This window comes from Lissotriton vulgaris, chromosome 12, assembly GCF_964263255.1.
Source record: "Lissotriton vulgaris chromosome 12, aLisVul1.2, whole genome shotgun sequence".
NCBI classification, from domain to species: Eukaryota; Metazoa; Chordata; class Amphibia; order Caudata; family Salamandridae; genus Lissotriton; species Lissotriton vulgaris.
The window spans coordinates 590,432,836-590,455,422 of record NC_141700.1 but is presented as its reverse complement, the minus strand read 5'-3'; the positions used below and the strand labels follow the sequence as shown (position 1 = coordinate 590,455,422).

The 22,587-nt window shown below is 45.5% G+C and overlaps 1 protein-coding gene across 1 annotated transcript in view; it reads right to left on the bottom strand.

Moving 5' to 3' along the window:
• Positions 1-22,587, bottom strand: part of LOC147677796 (ATP-binding cassette sub-family C member 12-like) — a 1,047,046-nt gene that overhangs the window by 381,577 nt on the left and 642,882 nt on the right. Inside the window, exons 17-18 of the mRNA XM_086945450.1 lie at positions 21,307-21,406; positions 21,142-21,213 (exon numbers count right to left, since the gene is read on the bottom strand). Of these exons, the coding sequence (XP_086801576.1) occupies positions 21,142-21,213; positions 21,307-21,406 (172 nt within the window). The remainder of the gene's footprint in view (positions 1-21,141; positions 21,214-21,306; positions 21,407-22,587) is intronic.

Below are 22,587 nucleotides of genomic sequence, written 5' to 3'. Positions count from 1 at the left end.
AAAGGGAAGTTTAAGGCTTGGCAATTTAATGCTAAGGGGTCATGTCAGTTAGAAACTGCATTCAGGCTGCAATGATAGGCCTGGGACATGTATTAAAATACTTCTTAAGTGGATGGCACCATCAGTTCTGGAGGCCCATCTGTAGCATTTAATTTACAGACCCTGAGTATACGGTATACCACTCTACAAGGGACATATAAGTAAATAAATATACCAATTAGGTGTATGCCAATCAGACCATCTTTAGGGGAGGATGAACAAGTACTTTACAACTGGTTAGCAGTGGTAAAGTTCACAGATTCCTAAGGACAGCAAAAACAAATTTCTGTGAAAAATTGATGTTTTCTGTCACGTCTCCATCCAGATCACCTTCTTTGGCTGCTTTTTGGAAGTCAGCTCAGTCAAGGGGGAAATAATGGTACCATTCGCATTAACTAACCTACTGGTGTATCCTTAGAGGCCCAGGAAGGCCCTCACTCGAAGTTTGCATTTTCAGGGGCTCCCAGGCCTTAACAGTCTTTATCTTGGCCTAGAGTGGTTGCACCATAGCTCTACCCACAAGATGTCCCAAGTACACTACAGACCCCTGCCCTATTTGGCACTTACTGGTCTTGATAGGCTTCAGGCCTGCGTATTGCAGGGCTTGAAGCACTTCCTGCAGATGAAAAAGGTAGTCCTTCCGGCTGCTATTCAAGATAGCTATGTCATCAGAGGAAGCTGCACAAAGGCCTCCATACCGGGCAAGACCTGGTTAACCAGGCTCTGGAAGGTGGCAGTGACATTTTTCAGTCCAAAGGGCATCACTTTAAACTGAAAGTAGTTCTCTGGAGTGAAAAAGGCTGCCCTCACTTTAGCCCCTTCACTTACGGCAATCTGCCAGTACCCAGATGTTAAATTAAAGGCAATCAGGAACTTGGAAGTCCCTAATCTGTCAATGAGCTCATCAACCCTGGGGATGGGGTGAGCATCATTTAGTGACTGAGTTGAGCCCCCTATATTCCACACAGAACCGGAGTCCTGGGGTGGCATCTGTTGGGGCAGATTTCCATACCAGGAAATCTGCCCCACCAGGGGCTACTGAAGTGCTCAATCGCCCCTAATTCCAACATCTTAGAGACCTCCTCTTTGATGCTGTACCTCACTTTGTCAGACAGATGGCGTCGTTTGTTCTTGACAGGAAAACTGTCTCCAGTGTCAATATCATGAGTACACAGATTTGTAAGCCCAGAAGTGAGGGAAAGCAGAGCTGCAAACTGTCCCAAAACTGGGGATCATACCTCTGCTGTTCTGGGGTCAGGGTAGAAAAGAGGTTCACACACTCCACTGACCCATTTTTCTCGTTTGATGACAGGGGGTCAGAGAGAAGATCAATCTGCTCCTCCTCTCCTTTGTCTGTCAACAGCAGCATGATGACCTCAGACCTCTCATAGTGTGATTTGAGGCAGTTGATATGGACGACCCTTAAGGAGTGATTTGGGGTTTTGAGATTCACCCTGTAGGTGGCCTCCCCCTTCTTCCAACCACCTCAGAAGGCCTAGTCCAATAGTTTGGAGGGACTTGTGCTCAACAGGAACCTTTATCCACACTTTCTGCCCAGGTTGATATTCCACAGGAGTAGCGCCTGGTCATACCACTGCTTCATAACCTCCTGGCTAGCCTTCAAGTTCTCAGAAGCTTTCCTCCAGAACTTGACCATCTGGTTCCTGAGGGCTAGAATGTAGCTAACCACATCCTGGGGGGGTTTCTTGGGAGCTTGCTCCCACCCCTACCAGACTAGACCGAGAGGTCCCTAACAGGGTGGCCATACAGAAGTTTAAAGGGGCTGAATCCAACCCCGCTTCTAAGACACCTCCCATTAGGCAAAGAACAGGCATGGTAAGAGAATGTCCTACTTCCACATCATGAACTCCGGTAAGCTGATAATCATTCCTTTTAGGGCCTAGGTAAATCTTTCAACAAGCCATTTTTTTATGGATGGAAGGGTATGAAGAACTTGTGAGTTGCTCCGCACTCTTTCCACATTGACTTTATGCATGTAGATATGGAGTTAGAGCCCCTGTCTTACACCACTTCTTTGGGGAATCCCACTCTGGTGAAAATCCCCATCAGGGTCCTAGCCACTGCAGGGGCAGTTACAGTGCTCAGAGGTCTGGCCTCTCAATATCTAGTGGTATGGTCCACCAAGACCAGAATAAACCTGTTGCCTAAGGCTGTCTTGGTGTCCAACAGTCCTACAGCGTTGATTCTCACCCTTTCAAAGGGGGTGCCAATGACAGGTAAGGGATTCAGGGGAGCGTTTAGCTTTTTCCATGTCTTTCCACTGGCCTGGCAGGTAGGCAAGTCCTACAGAATGCATCTGAGGAGATCCTCATCTGGGGCCAAAAGATGTACTGTCAGAGGTATCTCATGAGCCAGCCCCAGTAGGAAGCCACAGTAGAATTGGGGGAATACCAACACGTGTGTTGCCCCATGCACAGGAGCCTTAGGCTCACTATACAGGAGATCATTCTCCCAGTACATAAGGTGATCTCTAGATGTATCACCAGCTGCCTGGGCTTCAGCTTCCTGCCTCATGCCCTCCAGGGATGGATACTCCCTCTGTGCCTTACAGAGCTCCTCCCTGGTAGGATCTTCTTCTGCTTGCCATTCAGCAAGCTTAGACAGGTCACCAAGGGAGGCAATGTTCTCCCCAGTAGCTTCGAGGTGGCTTCCCACGGCACTCCATGCACCTGTACTTTGGGACATTCTGGGCCTCGTTTCCCATACCCCTTGGACTTAACTCTCTTGGCAGCATGTTTGGGGCATTTTTCCAGGCTCAAGGCCTCCTTGACTCCCCTCTGGCGCCATGGACCTGGTGGTCACACAGACCCATTCAGGCAACCCTAACATTTCCATGTGTGACCTGAGCTCCCCTTTCTGCCAGGCAATGAGCTCTAGATCATCCCCTAACAGACAGTCCACAGGCATGGCAGGGTTCACAACAACATTCAGCAGACCTGAGACCCCCCTCCCCATTCAAAGGATAGTGGCTCTCACAGTTTACTGCTACTACAACCTGGTAAAATGTATTGCAAATCACTTACTCTGAGGGCACCAGATGACACCTTAAAGTAGTCATACCAGCTCATGTGTTCCTCAAAGCCTCCACCATCTGCCCATTGATGATGATCCACTGCCTATACTTGGAAGTATTGGAAGGCATGTGGGCTTTGGGAACCATCTCCTTGTCACACAGGGACACACGGGTATCCTTACTTATCTCCCCCACACTAACTGGGGTAACCTCCTTCCCAAGCACCACGCTAGCTAACCCCGGGGTTTGCCCATCACTGGGCGGAGGGGGTTGCATGCTTGGGACACTTGGAATGACCCTTGATGTGCCCAAGCTCATACCACTCAAAGCACTTGTGTTGTAAGGCTCAATAGGGCCCATGCTAGAGTCTCCATTTTAGCTACATGTTTTAACTTGACATATTTTTCTAATGGAGAGACTTTTCACATGCTTTGCACTTACACAACATCGTACTTAGAAAATATTTTGCATGCCATACTTTCTTAGTAAGCATATTATCATGTTGCCAGTACACTCTGTCCAAGTCTAGGACCATTGCATGCGATGCCCTTGCATTTGGTTGTCAGGTTAGAGACAGCTTTAAGACTCCAGAATAACCATTGCATCAGCTCTGCACCCCTTTAAACCAGTGCAATAAGAACAGTGCTTTTCATATATAAGCTGCCACTAAGCCAAATTTGACTGATGAGCACTTCTTCTGAGATTATCCTGGAACACTGTGAACTGTGACAGAGATGCAGCCCTGCTGACTCTAATCTTCACCCTGCAAAGGACAATAGACTTTTCTAGCAAGATTGGCTTCCTTATACATCATACCCAGTTATGGGGGTAGGCTGTCCCAACAGTTCTGGCAGAGGGTACTCCCATTATGCTCTCGATAGTGTAGGTAGTATTAGATAGGAGTATAAACATAATCATAATCACACAGTAATGTTATCATGGTTGAACTGTCTATCCTATTCACCAATCTCATAATGCGGGTAGGAAAGCTTAATTTCATCATCCTAACGATTGCAGCTCACGCTTTCTATACAAGAATACAATTGGTTCAATAAATGTTTGAAAAGCCAATTCACATATTTCTTGCGTTTACTTTGAGTATGCAAAAGTAAACAATGAAAGGGTGGATCTATTTCCACAATTTCCTTGGGGAATTAGAGTAGTCATGATCTGAGGTTGCAGACACCATCTGGTACCCTGGTAAGGTTAGGGGTTGAGATGGGTCACTGTGGGCTGACTAGGAATTGGGCCAGCATACTCCAATTATATGTGTAGACTCACTCCCCATATTCTGACAGTTATGTTGTCCAGATATTTAATTCATTGGGACTGCATGCCACTTGGGGCCAGACGTGCTATGGTTCTTATCAAAGAAGCCTTTATTATGGTGGCCAGATTGGGATTGGAACCCTTTACCTTGAGAACAATTTTGGGGGGCTTGAGGGAACTCCTTCTTTTTATCTACCTACCTCCTTCTTCTGGTGGGAACCCTGATTACCCATTTTTGGAGTCCCCCTAGATGCCTTTTTGGACACTCTGGTGCTGACCCAGAGGCCCATCTCCTCGTTACGCTTTCTGGGGCCATTCAGCTTGCTGTCTACCAGGTGTTGGTGCAGCTCTGTAATACAGGTATTTAGCATGTGCTTTTCAGAATCAGGTGGTACAGCCCAAAACAATCATTCAATGTGCTACCCCTCACCCAGCCCTTCATTGTCTTGCTGAAATAATCTAAGAAGTCCACCCAGGACTAGTTCGGGAGTTGGTGGCTATCCCTGAACCTCTGTCAGTACTTGTTAGGGGTAAGCCCAAATTTGGCTAGAAGAATGGCTGTCCTGGGGGCATATTTAGTTTGGTCCTGTAACTCAGGTGCAAGAAGTGTGTCTCTCCACACTGTGGACATGTACCTCCACAAGTTATCCCCCAGTACTCCTCCAGTATCTTTTGTACCCTCAGAGCTACCTGTTGAGAACCATTTATCTATATCATCTCCCACTACATACCTGGGCACCAGGTCCTTGGACTCACCTCTCCAGTGGGCACTCTAGTACGCTGCCACCAATATGCTGAATGGCACATGCTCGGCTTGTATGTCAGAATCCTTGAGATTGAGTTCATGAGCCAGCTTCTTCTCTTCCATCCTTAGCTTGGCTAGCTCCAGTTTTAGTTTCCTCTCCACTCTTCTGTCCTCTATTTCCCATGGGATCAGGCCCCTGCCAAACACACAGCTCCCTGTCCATCCTGGGCACCCTGGTCATCTGTTGGGGTTGAGTTGGTCTCTCCTGGTAGATCAAGGCCCTGGGCTGGGTCCTCTCAGTCCTCATCCTCTGTTTGTGCTCCCTCCTCCTCTTTGCCATCACCCTCATCCTCGTCTCAGGAGGCTTGTCACCTCTGCACCTCTTCAAAGGCCCTGAGAGCTACCAGGAGGTCCAGTTTAGTAGCCCTCTTGTTTGCTTCCAGCCCCCTCTGCTTGCGGAGTTTCCGCTGATCAGCCCTCTTCAGTGTGTCAATGTTGGACAGCTCCAGCTCCATGGTGCAAAAATGAAAGTAGGGCACTTGAATTTAGAAAAGGGAGACAATAGCCACTGGAAAACTAGGAAGGAATTTAAAAGGAGATCATTGTGAGGTCAAATTATTTATCTGGTATTTTTGTGTAACACAAACCACTGTATGGTGCTGCACAAACACACATTCTGATCCACACCTCTGGACACTAATGGGGGAAATCTGGTTGTTGGTTGACTGTGGTGCGAGCCTTGGTCAAGCATCAGCCACAATCCTTGCAGGGTGAACCACAAAAAGTCACTATATTAACCTGTGTTAAACTTTGGGTAACTTGTCACAAAAAGCACTCAGACTCAACTTAGAGGCAATGTGTAAAGTATTTATGCAGCACACAAACAGTAAAAAAGTAAAAACGCAATACAAACAAAATGCCAAACCAATTTGGAAAAATAGAGTACATTTTCATAAATTATTTGACAGAAAAAGGACAAAAATACAATCAGTAGAATTTAAGATATGAATTTTAAAAGTTTTTACTGTAAGCTAGCACCTTAAAGATATAGTAGTAACCGTAGACATCCAGTCACGCAAGATTGGTCAAAGTCAAAAAATAGGGCAGACCGCAATAGAAAACAGTTCAGATTCAAGAAGTGAGAAGAAGTGTCTGAGAAGGTAGAGTTCAGTAGGGCAAGGCTGTAGGAGGTGTCCGAGAAGGGAGCATCATCATTGGATAGCCTTAGATCAAAGCTGCGGTAAAGATTTCTACATTTGGACTTAGTCACTGAAATGGAAGTAGAAGATCTCCAGTGGGATGAGGCAAGGGCTGGGGCTGAAGACAGGTCCGCTAGGTTGGATACCCATTTGGTGAAGGACCACTGAAAAGGATTTGCAGCAAAGAAGAACATAGCGAGAGAAGCCACAAAGTCAATCTGACTGGCGATGCACCTCAGGCAGATAGGCAAGCAAGTTGGTACCAGTCCCCTCCTGGTTCACAGAGTAGTTTTTGGTCAAAATGTTTGTAAGTCCTTCATTTGGAGAATTTGCCATCAGGGCACCTTTAGCACCACAACCAAGGGTAAATGACTGGTGGGACACCTCGTGGGGGTTCAGGATTCACTCGGGCTGGATCCAGGCGTGGGTTCAAGATGGTGGAAGACTTTTATGTCCTTGAGACTCTGAACAGAAGGCTAGCAAAAAAGACATCTGAATCCCTTTTGATAGTCCTGGATGCAGGTGAAGATGTAGGGCTTAACAGTAGGCCTTGCCTCTCAGGGTTCAAGACAGGCTCCAGGCAGCAAAGCAGTCCATCAAGGTCCAGGATGAATTTGGCAGAGTGCACAACAGGTCACAGCAGAAAGCAGCCCACGGAGAGTTCTTCCAAAGGTTCAGTAGTGACCTTAAAAGTGTGTCTGAAGGTCCTAGTTTTATACCCTGGTTTCCATCTTCTGGAAGGTGAGAAAACTTCTGGAAAGGAACTTTTAAGTGCATAGAACTTCCTAACTCCCTTGCCCTGGCTCCAAACTTGTTCCAGTGACAATGCAGGGTTGTTAGGTCCTTTGTGTGAAGGCAGAGCACTGGCTTTTCAGTTGTAAGTGGGGCTGTACTCAGCTGCGCCCCCCCATCCTGCCAGAAAGTGGTCCATTTAGGTACGCCTAATCCCTCTATTGTGTGACTGTCCGGGAGAGGAATTCACAAAGTCTAATTTTCAGCTACACCCAGTCATGTGACCTAAGACAGGCAGCAGGGCTAAGGAAGGGAGGGAAAATTCAAACTTAATGAATGTTGCATTTTCAAACCTGAAATGAAAATTCCGACTTTACCATTAAAGGGGGTTTATCATTACAATTTCATAGGTACCAAACATAATATAGTCACCTGTTCCCACTTAGGATTACAGCTTATTAAATGAAATAAGGAATCCCCAATGCTTTCCTATGGGGAATTTCAAGCTTGGCACGGGGGTTTAAATGCCAAGCCAACATGGCAGTTAGAAACTGCATTTAGGCTGCAATGGCAGGCCAGGGACATGTTTTGAAGTGCTACTTAATTGGGTGGCACCATAAGTGCTGCAGGTCCACTGGTAATATTTATTTTACAGGCCCTGGGTATATGGTATACCACTCTACAAGGAGTAAACTAAATGTGTCAATTAGGTGTATTCCAATCGAACCATGTTCAGGGGCAGGAGCTCAAGCACATCAGCACTGGTTAGCAGTGATAGAGTGCACAGAGTCCCAAGGCCAACAAAAACGAATTTGAGAATACATTGGAGTTAAGCAGGCACAATATTTGGGGAAAAACCACCCTAAGGATGGCAGGTCAAATATTTATTATGTGAACACTAATTTTACTTCTTTTTCAAGCTGTGTTTGGTGTATCAAAAATTACAGTACCCATTTTTGAGATCTGAAAGGCCACCCATAGTGGCCATGCAGAGCATCATCATTACTTTTCTGTAAAATATATTCTTCTTATACATACTATCCATACGAAGGCATCATTAAGAACATAGGCCACAAAACATGGTTATTTGCAATTCTGATGTCAAAGTCAAACAAGATTTGTTTTTTAACTACTCTGACATCAGAGACGTGAATGTTTTGTCCTTATGTTCGTGCTCTAACTTGATGGTATTCCAGTGTCTCTCCTAATTCGACAGCAATCCAAAGAAAGTGTGGAAATAATGCTAGCACTTCTGCATATCCAACCACCATCTCCCTTCTCAGCGAAATGTCTTGCGATGACATAGAAATTGTGGACAACTTGATGAGGGATTCTCAGATAGCTGCTTTTAGTGAGACATCAGCTCTCCACTTCTCAATGTGTGAGCAAAGATTGCAGCTTTAGGTTGGGAGGGGAAGGGAATGAGGCGGAGAGCAATGTGGAAGGGAGTCAGGTGTGTGCGGGAGAGTGTTGGTGTTGCTAAGGGTGGTGTTTGAAATGATAACATTATGCCAGACCTTGGGGGGGGGGGGCAGGATATTGATTTACGGTTTTGTACCAAGGAGAGTTCTGACAGAGTGCTGAGGATAAGGATTCTTTCTAATATTTTGGTGGGAGATAAAGCTAGTGGTATTGGAATGAGTGGCAGGACACCAGGTATATACTAACGTCAAAATACAACCACAAATATCCTTTTAACTTAGTAATCTTCAGCCGTGCCACGTCCTTCCACCTTGCCCCATTTACCTAATGTTTCAACCTGATAGACAAGTTATCCAGAGTATTCTAGTGGATAGGTTTGTAACTCATTGTCAATTAATAATGAACTAATCAATTAGAAAGGAAGTAGAATTTCAGAATTGTTGGACTAACATCAGACCCTTCTATTCGGAATGCTCAAAACAAAATAAAATGAGAGCAAACAAGCAGAAATTCAAGATGTGCAGTGTGTAATGTATTTGAATAGATTTGCTACCTGAACTATCAGCCATCTATACTTTGCTTGGCTTCCACAACAACACGCTACTGAACTACAGGAAACCCATTACCGAGAAGACAGGGACCGAATGTAATCAATTAACAATGTATTGCAAATTCAAATCATTCACAAATGAACCCAATTTCAGAATTGCTGTCCAACCACTAGTCCTCACTAAGATGGAGGTAACACTCTCTGGCAACCCTGATTCGCGTGAGCCGTGTCCTCCAGGACATGTCAGAGTGCTAAGAAAATATGAATAAATCATCCACAACTGACAGGCTTCCTCTGCCTTCATGAATCACCTTCAAGATCTGATGTATCACTTTCAAGGCTGTAAACTAAAACATATCACTACTAAGCCTTGCAAGGAATATCAAGATCTCAGTAGGCTACAAAGTGCAAACAGCAGAAACAACATCAGATTGGAGAGAAAAGTGAAAGAGGAACAGTAAATAATAAGCATTTTCCTAATCTGATTCCAGAATCTTGAATTCCATACATACAAATAGACTTCAAGGTCCATCTCTCCTGCTCTTGCAGAAGGAACTAGATACTCATGGCTTAAAGAGACATTTAATCTGTAAGCAAATAGCCTTCACACCATGGGCCCAAACATTACATCGAGAGTACCCATTCTGCAATAGGCAACTGCTCTTACTACACCACTTTTTATATCAATCAATCAATCAATGAAAACTTTATTCGGATATCAAAGTATCCATAAAAGTGCAAATACATAAAAAGAAAAAATTATAATCACTAAACAATTAAAAGAAGCATCATAGATTCACATAATATATACAAATTCATAGGTCAAGCATAGTCTGTCTGGCTCGAACAGCTGTACGCAAAAAAGTGCCAGTGCGAAATATGAGTTCATCATCATCCATAGTTAATATCATTAGATATGCATTTTCCAAGCTAATAGGTTTAAGTTTTTTAAAATACGGGGTTAAAAACCATTTAATATATTTCATGTAAAATTTACAAAAGAATAAGAAATGCAACGCAGATTGGCCACTCAAGCCATCACACGGACAGGGCAAAGAGTCAAGTTCTTTCTGATGGCCAAGGGGGAAACAAAGTGCAAATTTAATTGAACCTGCCCTTAGGCGAAATAATAATCCCCGCACCCAGTGGCTCATCGGAAGTGTCAAATAATAAGACATGGGCGAAGTTAAGAAATCATAAGCCAGATATGTAGAAACAGTGATCTTTTGAGATTCCCTGTTTGATCTTTCTTGGTCATACAGTGTGTATAGAGCATTTCTTATTTCATTTTTGGGTGGGTGGTTATTTGCGATGTACTTAGTAAAAACACTCCCATAACTAATGCTGCAGAGACTGTTATACACACCAGAGAGCCAGGGAATATGCAAACATTTATCACAGTTTAAACAGTTAATATTAATGTCTCTGGTTAATGATGCCGCCGGGTTCTTCCAAATAGAAAGCCAGAAAAGGGCAGGGGGAGCACGAACAAATTATTTGATAAAGTTCAAGTTTAGCTCCTTATGGCAAACATATTGTGTGGTATAGATAGGAACACAGAGCATCTTCCTGAGGAATCTATTCTCTTCCAATTGAATGGGTCCACTCTTAGCCACACCCCAACGGGGGTACATTGGGCTTTGTAAATTTTTAAAATAGCAGATAAAGTACCAGTGTATTTGAAGCGGGGTAGGCTAAGAATTGAGTTGATGGCAATATGCTCAGTCCAGGAGTTGTTCGCAGCAAAGACCACCTCTAAATAAAAATAGCTGTTGGTGGACCACAATTTGTCTGCGCCTACCGAGATACTACCCAACTGCCGTTTGTTGGGGCCACAAGACATAATAAAGGATTTCTTAAAGTTGGTTTTTAGCTCGAGAGACTCCATATAGTCGACAAATCCCTTCACTAGAATGCGTAAAGCATTTGGGGTGCGGCCCATAAGGACCTCATCATCTGCGTAAAGCAGAACGGGGAGGGAATTTCCCATGATTTTCGGGCCATCGTGGGAAAGAGGGGTAAGGGTTTTATGGAGACCATTAATATAAATAATAAAAAGAAAAGGGGCTAAAACACATCCTTGTCCGACCCCTCTTTGGACTTTAATAATATTTGTCACTTCGCCCCCCTGACCAATCCTGACACAAGCGTTAAGATCTTTGTGCAGGTGAGCCAAGAAGTGCACAAGGGGCTCGTCTAAGCCATAATTCAAAAGAGCTGTCCAGAGTTTCGATCTATTAACAAAATCGAACGCAGAGGACAAGTCCATGAAAGTGAGGTAAATTGGTGATCTGTGTGTAATATTATATTTCCCCAGAATTAGGTTTAAGTTGAGACACTGCTTAATGGTTCCGACCCTATTGCGGAAACCTAATTGGCAGCATTCCAGAATGCCATTGTCCTCACTCCAAAAAACAACGACGAGTTTGCTCTACATCAGTTAGGCTGAGCCTTTAAACATAATAAACCAGAAGAAATGCCAAAACTGGGATGTTGATTCAACCAGAAGGTTTTGTACATAAGTTAGAAAGACAGATTCCAACCTACGCTGTTGCTAGTTAATAGCGATTTATTCAATTATTTTCAAAAAGGGAATTTTTAGACAATTTAATACATTTTTTACAACACTACACCAATATTTATAAAGCACCCATTCACCTAGTCATCCATATCACAAGCATACAAAATCAGGCATCCATATGTACACAGAATTTCAAAATAATCACAAAGGAAAAATAACGAAAAAAAATTGGAAAAGGAAAGACAAAGAAACAGAGGCTGCTCATACAATATTCATCTGTGATAAACCATATATCTATACATATATACAAAAAAATTGAAGATTAATCATAAACAACTTAAATGATGTCGCACATTGTATATACACATGTTCAAGGTATCGGAATTCACAGTTGTTTAAATTTTCAGTTTAGAGAGAGCAGCACTCAGCAAGGGGCCTACGCGTTTCGAGTCCTATACAATGAAGGGACTCTCATCAGGGCCGGGGAAGGTATCTAAAAGGAAAAATGAAATGTCTTCAAAGTCAAGACCACTCTCGGGGAATATTAAGCAATGGAACCCATTTCCTCACTCAGCTTACCCTACTGGTCTGCAAGGCCACTTCACTGGTGTAGAACGCTGGGGTGCAGGAAGTCGCGCTCACTGGGGGGTGACGGAGTTACACTGGGGGGTGAAGGGCACAGGTTAGCCTGGACGCAGAGCAAGTGGCTTAAAAAGTGCTCTCGGATAGACAGGTTCTTACCTTGTTAGTTCCAACGGTCCGTGTGGGATTAGTCAAGAAAAAGGGGGTCCCGGGTTGGAGCCCAACAGGGTGAGAAGTACCTGGGGGAGGTAAAAGGTGGGGTGTGAGTAATTAAACGCCGCCTGGGGTTTTTTTTTGATGTACCTCTCTAGGTACATGTAGCACTCATACCTTGATCGGTGGAGCTTGGTGCTCAAACAGCAAACAGCACAGCGTCCCGCTTGAGTTAGGACGGATGCTGGCAAGTTTTTTTGAAGGACTCCTGTAAAAGAGTGGAGAGGTAGTGTTCACCCAGGTGCTTGAGCATGGGGGGTTTTTTACAGATGGAAAGCTACTTCTCCTGGCGGGGGGAAGAGATTGACAGACCTGAGGGTGTGAGTGTCCTCGTTGCAATCGGCGTCTCCGGAGCGCTGATCCTTCGCGCATGCGCAGTGGATGGCGGGTCCGAAGGAAGTGCCGTTTAAATAGCGGTGTCCGGGAGGGACGCTGCTCTATGGCACATGGGCACAAAGCTGACACGTGTGAAAGGAACGCTACTCTCTGGCGCTGGTGCGCGGGGAAGGGGGAATTGGAAACAAGGTTAGAGCTACGACGTGTGGAGCCCAGGTACTACGGACAGATTGCTTATGTTAGCATCGGACAGGCGGACAACGAGTTGCCAACGGCATCAGAGTTTATATAGTTCTGATAGTTCATTTAGGCCAGTTACGGCCGTGTTGAACTTCACAATTAAGAGTGCTTCCCTTTTGGAGAGTCTGGCATCCCAGTCACCTCCTCTGGGGTCGCGCTCAACTTTGGAAATTATCGTCCATTGTAAGTCCTTGATCTGGTGACCCAGTCTGTTCCAATGATTAACCAATGGAGCTGTTTCGACCCGGTTTTTTAATCTGGATTTATGTTGGGAAATCCTTTGTCTTGCCTCTTGATTGGTTTTCCCGATATACAGTAGTCCACAGGGGCACAGGATTCCATAGACTACGTATTTAGATTTACAATTGCTGTGGGTTTCGTGTTTCCATGAAATGCCTCTGTGCTGGAATAGAGATCCCTCTATCGTGGATTCGCAGCAAACACAGGTGCCACATTTGTGGTGCCCTGTGATCGGATTGACCTAGTGACCAAGCTATGTGACCGTGGTTACCCCAGAAAGCTGGTTTCAAACTGTATGAAAAGAGCTAGGTGGACTCCGAGGGAGACCCTATTGGAGAGACGCATTAAGCCTAAACTTCAACGCCAAGTGTGTGTGACCACGTTCTGCCCCAACGCCAACCAGTTAAAGAAGGTGATAAATCAGAACTGGCACCTCGTAAAAAACCTTGAGGAATGCCTAAGGGAACCCCCCCTTTTTGCTTTTAAAAAAGATAAAAGCATTGCCAATTTTGTGGTAAGAGCAGCCACCCCCAAACAAAGCCCCCCCAATATCAGACAAATGATGGGACTCAATCCGATCACAGGGCACCACAAATGTGGCACCTGTGTTTGCTGCGAATCCACGATAGAGGGATCTCTATTCCAGCACAGAGGCATTTCATGGAAACACGAAACCCACAGCAATTGTAAATCTAAATACGTAGTCTATGGAATCCTGTGCCCCTGTGGACTACTGTATATCGGGAAAACCAATCAAGAGGCAAGACAAAGGATTTCCCAACATAAATCCAGATTAAAAAACCGGGTCGAAACAGCTCCATTGGTTAATCATTGGAACAGACTGGGTCACCAGATCAAGGACTTACAATGGACGATAATTTCCAAAGTTGAGCGCGACCCCAGAGGAGGTGACTGGGATGCCAGACTCTCCAAAAGGGAAGCACTCTTAATTGTGAAGTTCAACACGGCCGTAACTGGCCTAAATGAACTATCAGAACTATATAAACTCTGATGCCGTTGGCAACTCGTTGTCCGCCTGTCCGATGCTAACATAAGCAATCTGTCCGTAGTACCTGGGCTCCACACGTCGTAGCTCTAACCTTGTTTCCAATTCCCCCTTCCCCGCGCACCAGCGCCAGAGAGTAGCGTTCCTTTCACACGTGTCAGCTTTGTGCCCATGTGCCATAGAGCAGCGTCCCTCCCGGACACCGCTATTTAAACGGCACTTCCTTCGGACCCGCCATCCACTGCGCATGCGCGAAGGATCAGCGCTCCGGAGACGCCGATTGCAACGAGGACACTCACACCCTCAGGTCTGTCAATCTCTTCCCCCCGCCAGGAGAAGTAGCTTTCCATCTGTAAAAAACCCCCCATGCTCAAGCACCTGGGTGAACACTACCTCTCCACTCTTTTACAGGAGTCCTTCAAAAAAACTTGCCAGCATCCGTCCTAACTCAAGCGGGACGCTGTGCTGTTTGCTGTTTGAGCACCAAGCTCCACCGATCAAGGTATGAGTGCTACATGTACCTAGAGAGGTACATCAAAAAAAAAACCCAGGCGGCGTTTAATTACTCACACCCCACCTTTTACCTCCCCCAGGTACTTCTCACCCTGTTGGGCTCCAACCCGGGACCCCCTTTTTCTTGACTAATCCCACACGGACCGTTGGAACTAACAAGGTAAGAACCTGTCTATCCGAGAGCACTTTTTAAGCCACTTGCTCTGCGTCCAGGCTAACCTGTGCCCTTCACCCCCCAGTGTAACTCCGTCACCCCCCAGTGAGCGCGACTTCCTGCACCCCAGCGTTCTACACCAGTGAAGTGGCCTTGCAGACCAGTAGGGTAAGCTGAGTGAGGAAATGGGTTCCATTGCTTAATATTCCCCGAGAGTGGTCTTGACTTTGAAGACATTTCATTTTTCCTTTTAGATACCTTCCCCGGCCCTGATGAGAGTCCCTTCATTGTATAGGACTCGAAACGCGTAGGCCCCTTGCTGAGTGCTGCTCTCTCTAAACTGAAAATTTAAACAACTGTGAATTCCGATACCTTGAACATGTGTATATACAATGTGCGACATCATTTAAGTTGTTTATGATTAATCTTCAATTTTTTTGTATATATGTATAGATATATGGTTTATCACAGATGAATATTGTATGAGCAGCCTCTGTTTCTTTGTCTTTCCTTTTCCAATTTTTTTTCGTTATTTTTCCTTTGTGATTATTTTGAAATTCTGTGTACATATGGATGCCTGATTTTGTATGCTTGTGATATGGATGACTAGGTGAATGGGTGCTTTATAAATATTGGTGTAGTGTTGTAAAAAATGTATTAAATTGTCTAAAAATTCCCTTTTTGAAAATAATTGAATAAATCGCTATTAACTAGCAACAGCGTAGGTTGGAATCTGTCTTTCTAACTTATGTACAAAACCTTCTGGTTGAATCAACATCCCAGTTTTGGCATTTCTTCTGGTTTATTATATTGTCCTCACTCCAGCACAGAATCTTATTATATAAGATCCTGCCAAGAACTTTTAACATATTATCGATGAGGAAGATGGGCCTGTAACAGCTAGGTTGAGAACGATCTCCCTTCTTAAAAATAGGAACGATGATGCTTGTTGGCCAAGTGCAAGGAAGGGGAGCAATGGTAAGATTATTAAAAACATTTAAAAGAAGCGGAGCCCAGACATCTAGATTTAATTTAATGATATCAATGGGTAGACCATCAGGGCCCGGTGCCTTATTCCCCACGCTCTGGTTAATGCCATTGTTAGAACTGGCTATTTCTGGTTGGCTAAGGCTGAAGCCAAAGCTAGGCAGAAACCACCATTCTAGTCAGGGCAAGGGAGTCACACGCCAAGATAACCCCTGCTCACCCCCTGGTAGCACGAGCAGTAAGGCTAAACTCGGAGGAAATGTGTAAAGCATTTGCGCCAGCACACAACAGCAACAACATACTAGGCACACCACAAAAGGAACTCCACACAAGGTTATTATAAAATAACTTTTGTATTGTAAAAACACATCAGATAGGATCACACAATATACATGGTGCCAACTCGCACGGGCAATAGTCACAAGGGATTATGTACAGGACAGGGCCACATGGGCCACTGTCAGAATCAGCACTTAGTAGAAATTAGAATATAGGATATAAAATCACTTCTAGAACTTAGAATAAGTATAGCACAAAATAACAGTTATAAATCACATCCAGTAATTACTGGGAACAGGTAAGTACCACCTACGCAACCCTAAACACCTTAGGAGACTGTCACGCAGGGAACCAGGACCTCACTAGGACCACCTGTATTAGAAAGAACAACCACCTAAGAATAAAATACATTTAGGGGTATAAACAAGAACACATTACCCATGATGCATGAAACACATTCAGAGGAGTAGTAAAGGAAAACACATGATGCCTAAAAACATTCAGAGGTGTAAGACAAGGGAAACACATGATGCATAAACCTACACATTCAGTGGTGTTCAGAACAAAGCACATGATGCAATAAAACACATTTAGAGGTGCAGCGCAAGAAGACACATGATGCCTAAAACATTCAGAGGTGCAGCGCAGGGAAAGAAAGACACATAATGCCTAAAAACATTCAGAGGTGCCAGAACAATACAATAGCGCAAAAATCACATGATGCCTAAAAACATTCAGAGGTGCAGGAATAACACATGATGCAAGAAAACACATTCAGAGGTGCAATACCCATACAATTGCGCAAAACTTACATAAGCCACCACCTGTGGCAGTCCCTAGGCCAACTGGCCTTGTTGGGGCTCAGAACGCCCTGTGTCTCAATGTCAGGGCCTAAACGGTGCAGCTGCCCACTAATTGCTGGGCAACTGAGACATCAATAAAACTATGGCATGGGCTCTCATTAGCCCGGGCGCAGAACTGCGCCAAAAGGTAGGGGCCACACAGGCTCTTGAACCAAGCTGCCCCCATGAGCCTCTCTGGCTCGCCTGCACTTGCATTTAGAAAGTTCCTATATAATATCAGTCTCAAGTCTCTGAAATTGGTATTAAAAATAATACCAATTGCTTATCTCTAATAGTCCCCAAAAATGCTCTGCTCCAATAATGCCAGCATGTGACTTACTTCACAAATCACACCTTCCCTTCTATTGCGCTCATACGATGCGAGCGCCTCTCATCAGGGGCTGCGGGTGCACCGCGCTGCTAACAGCAGGCTTGCTTCAGCCCCGGCCGGTCCCTGCTGCTCTCCGCCCGCTCTCAGTACTTCCAGGGAGCGGCGGGGAGCTAGCACAGCTCTGCGGGACACAGGCCAGGGGCGGTCGGCACTTGCGCTGCTCCCGCAGCGAGGACAGGTCTCGAGGACGGGTCTCCTTCTCGCTGCGGGCGCGGCTCCTCTCTTCTACGGGCTTCCCCAAACCAGCCAATAACGTCGCGGCACTGGTGACGAGCCTCCACATACGCCCGGGAGTCAGCCAATGGCAGAGCGGCTCCCGGGACAGGCTCGCAATGACACACTTCGGGCAGCAAATCACCACTCGGCCACGCCGATGACGCTGCGGCGCACGGGCCTATCCCGTCACGGCATTGGTGAGGGGGCTCGGCTCCTCCAGCCAATGAGAGCGTGGCGGCTCCGATCTTCGCAGCGGCAGCTTCCGTTTACGAACGGCAACTTCTTGGGATATTCCTGGCCCCGGGCAGCGGCGGTGAACAGGCGGCAGATGAGTTTTGAGGGCGCAGGTCACGGGAAGACCGCCCTCTCGGCCTCACAACCGCGCTAGAGCAGGATTCACGAGGGGAGGCACCACAGACCTCCGACCCTCGCTGGGAATGTGCCGATGAGCACACCGATCCCTTCTCACGCTCCGCAGTTGAGCACCACACGCTCCAGGTCAAAACAGCACGATCTACACAGCGTCTTGGGCTTCTTTTAGGAACCTTTTAACCCTGGGTTCCAGGAAAAGGAGGCCAGCTCTTCTCAGGTCCTTGGAGATTCAGTGAAGACACAGCACACAGCAAAGTCTTTGTAGGTCAAGCAGGCAGGGTCACAGCACACAGCAAAGTCCCTTTCTTCTCCTCAGCTTTCAGTTGAACAGCAGAATAGGTCAGCCCTTAAAGCACACAGCAAGGCAATCTTCCTTCAGTCCTCCAGCAGTCCTTCTTCCAGCAGAGGTTCCTCTTGATTGTAGAATCTGATTTTCTGTAGTCAGGGGTCCTTCTCTTATACCCCTAAAAGTCTTTGAAGTTCTTTGAAGTCTTTGTGTAAGTGGGCCCTGAGCCGGGTCTAAACCAGTTCTTGGTGTTGCTGGATCACTGGCGCTTTCCTGGCTTCCTTCTTCCTTTCAGTATCAGGGACAGAGGTGACAGTCGCCCAGCGGGAGGTGGAGCCAGCATTGTGGTCAGGCAGGCACAGCCCTAGTCACTCCCAGGTGCCATCTCCTCCCACTTCCCTGGCAGCAGATGCAGCCTTTCATCCACGGGCTGACTCAGACAACCTCCTGGGGCTCCCCAGCCCCTGTCACCCTCAAACCAGACAGTCAATCCACAAGCAGGCCCAGGCACTCCTGGACCAGGCTCACCAGCCAATCACACGCCAGACACAAATTACACAAATATGCCAACTTCTAAAAGTGGCACTTCTACACTAGACACAGTCATGCCGCATATATCATTACACAGCATTCAATCTCACGAGTTCGTACATATCAAACTCGACCCTGCACTCCCCACACACGCTCCGAATGGGGCGCGGCATAAATGGCATTAAAATGGTTCTCCCATGCTTCACCTGTGATAGCACAACTGATCGGGGTCATGAGCTGACCAGAGGAGCGTAGGTCTTTAACAGCTGACCAAAAGGCATTTCCCTTCTTTAAATCTGCGGCTCTGACCAGTGCGGCCCAGCGGCCTTCTAGAATCTCTATTTTCCTTTTATTTACAGTGGCTTTATACCTGCGTCTTGCTTCTCTTACTTCAATAGGGCAGGTTGGTTTGATGGACAATGCCCTTCGCAGTTCCCTATTTGCCACTGAGCATTCATGGTTGAACCATCTGGGGCCTGGTTCAGTATCCCTACGAGGTGCAGATAGTAAGGTTTTAGAGGCCAGACAAATCTTGACAAAATCACAGACGGCCTTGCGGTGGGGGGCCATATCTGATAAACATGAGTTGAAGAGATGTAAATTATCTTTAACTAAGACATGAAACACTTCCCTGATGTTAATACCCCGACATCTGAGTCTGAGTTTGTCTGTCGTGAGGGAAAGGTTCCTGGCGCCACACTCCTTATTAAAGATGGGCCGTGATTCCAGACTCATAACAACCCTAATGGGGTTGTGGTCCCCTTGACTCATTGGATCACAGCACCATCCAATAAACAATCAGCTATAAGGGGTGAAGCAAAGAAGTAATCAATAGTTGAAGAACACCCCCTGCCTCTGAAGGTTGGCACTAGCTGGGCATTAGGGGAGAAATTGGCTACAATATCCATAACGTTTTGCAGATTGTGAATATTTAAAAAGGAGAACAATTCAGTACCCCTTTGGCAAAGAGTGCCCTGCCCATTTAGCCTGTTATGTGGGGCCACACTATTCAGCCTAGCGTTAAAGTCTCCACCTAGCAAAATAACGCAGGCCTTATCAAAATCTTGCCTGGACTCTAAACTAGTAATAAAATTAAATAGATCAATAAAATTCTTATGAGGGGATGTGTTAAAATCATTATTATAAAAATTGATCAAGTAAAATGAGACTTTCCGTTTAAATAAAAAATCTTGGAAATGTGAATTATCAGTTGATATATTCTTAACACACCCGCCAAGGGAAATATTAATCCAAGTCGATAGACCGCCGGAAGGACAGCCCAGTCTTGATTTGGTGGCTAGGGTGTTATGACATTGGAACCCTTTGAGGTACAACTCTTGTGTGGCCCAGGTCTCCTGAAACATCACAATGTCCTGCTGGTTTACCAGGCTGAGCCACTCCACATCTTCTAACCTAGATTGAAGGCCAGCAATGTTCCAGGTCAGGACTTTTAAATCATTAGCTCCCACTGTTGTAGCTGGTCCAGATAAGTTATTGGAATTAGAAGGTAGGGATAAAGAGGAGGGATCACTAGCAAGCTCTACATAATGAGTTTGTGGGGATAGTTGTCAGTCAGGAATATCCAAATCTGACAAAGCGGAGAAGCGGTTAACCAAAGGTAGATCTGCAGGTGTATTAGGGTACGTGCGGGTGGGAGGTTTATAAAAATAGCCCAGAGGGAGAGCACAAATGTCGGTACATGGCCCGAAAGTTTGCTCCCGTGAAGAAAGAACATTACGGACCATCTGGGGCTTACGAAAATTGATAACAATGCAATCCCCCGTGATGTTTTTGGGGGATAGACCAACCCACCCCACTCTACGCACCATTAGAATTTCATGGAAATTGGCAGGATTGAAACCTTTGTGTTTCTTAGGCCAATCCACGCACTTGTTCTGCAGATCAACCCATGATTCCCTCCCATTGGGTGATAGACAGGGAACACCTGCCAAAACCAAAACATAGGGACAGGAGGCCGGGGGAAGATTCAAAACATCAGTATTAGGGTGTTTACAAATAGGCAACGCTCTTATGTTAACCAATCTGTTCTTATGCCCCCCAATATTGGGAGATAACAAGGATGAGGGCTGCTTATTACAGTCCTCTATCCCAGGACCAAAAGCAGCGATAGGTTTTGAAGTAGTACCATCCTCATCATTGGTGCATAGTTTACTAACACTAGCTGCCATGGTCACCGCGGTGAGATCAGTAATTAAAGGGGGAGCACAATGTGTGACTGTGTACGTCTGTATACAGTGATTAACCGATGTATGCCTACAATCTATAATGACATATGTAATCATCAATCTTCCCGGTAATTAAATATTTACATTTTGAAGGATAAAAGCCTCAGTGAACCAGCTTTATTGGAACACGTGGCTCTCATGTTACCAATGGATTTTTATTTATTGTGCTACTGAATAGAACTCTCCATAAATATACCTTTTTCTTCTCCCATGTCAGCCTCTTTTACAGGAACGTTCTGTTCACTTGATTCATCCAACATGTCAAATGCTGTACAGAAGTGAGAAAAAGACAAATATAAAAGTAAAATGCAAAAGTAGAAATGTCAAAAAGAATTCAACATTTGTAAAAGCAGCTTTTTACCAGGGTTCACAATTCCCTTCTGCGTGGTCGCTCGTGCATTTTCTTCACCACATATGATATGTAAAGGAGTTCCATGTGTTGATGAATTATCGTTCACCTCCTGTAAGAAATATGCATACATATGTGAACAAGCATTGGCAAAAACAATAGGTCCGGCTTATTTTGGGTGTGAATGTCCTTTGTTATGTTTGGATGTAAAAGCACAAAACACACGCATGCAACTGTATGCATTCAACCAATATTCAGATACATGCATATGTACACATACCCACATGCAACCACAAATGTGCAGAAACGTACACATACAGTTACAAGGAGAAGCAGATAAATATCCAGAAACACGTGCAGACAGAAAAACAAATGTATAAACATGAAATGGCAGTTGATTCTTTCCTTTGAGGGAGATCAGTCGACCATACTGGAAGTGTTTCATAGCTGCCTGCGAGATACGGCGCTTTGGTTGAAGCATAACTCGCTGCAATTTAATGCAGGTAAGACTGAGGTGCTCTACTGCTCTAGGGACAGGGTTTCTTCCGTGCTGCCCAGCAATTTTTGGTCTACCGACACCTCGACCACTGTTCGGCCAGTTAAAACGGTCCGTAACCTGGGCGTAATGTTTGATAACAAACTTAGGATGGAGGCCCAGGTTACGAAAACGGTGGCCTGCTGCTTTGCCATTATCAGATCACTTAGGAAAATCTTCCCTCTGTTCCCTCCTCCTGCGCGGGCATCAGTGGTACGTAGCACCATTCTGAGCAGATTAGAATATTGTAATGCTCTTCTGCTTGGGTCCCCGAAATACCTTCTGGACACGCTACAGAGAATTCAGTCGGCGGCTGCCAAGTTAGCCTTAGGGTGGCCTAGAGGGGTCTCCTCCTCCTCGGCCTTAGTTCAGATGCATTGGCTCTCGTTGAGACAGAGAGTCCAGTTCAAGTCCCTCTGTATGGTGTTTAAAGCCCTGCATGGGCTGGGGCCTGTCTCCTTGCAGAGAAAATTTGTTTGGTATGTCCCTGTGTGAAATCTCCGCTCTTCATCAGCTAGATTGGTGAAGATACCGAGGTTTAAGAAAATTAAATCGAGGGCAGATCCTTTGGTGCAGCAGCCGCTAAACTTTGGAACAAACTCCCTTTGGAGCTCAGACAAGTCAGTGACCTCCTTCCTTTTAGAAGGAGATTAAAAACCTGGTTATTTCCCAAGATTTAGTTGGCGGTCTGCTTTGGGCACCTGTTATACTGTTTCCTGAGTCTGCCAGCGCCAGGATGCCTTTTAGGTGACAGTGCG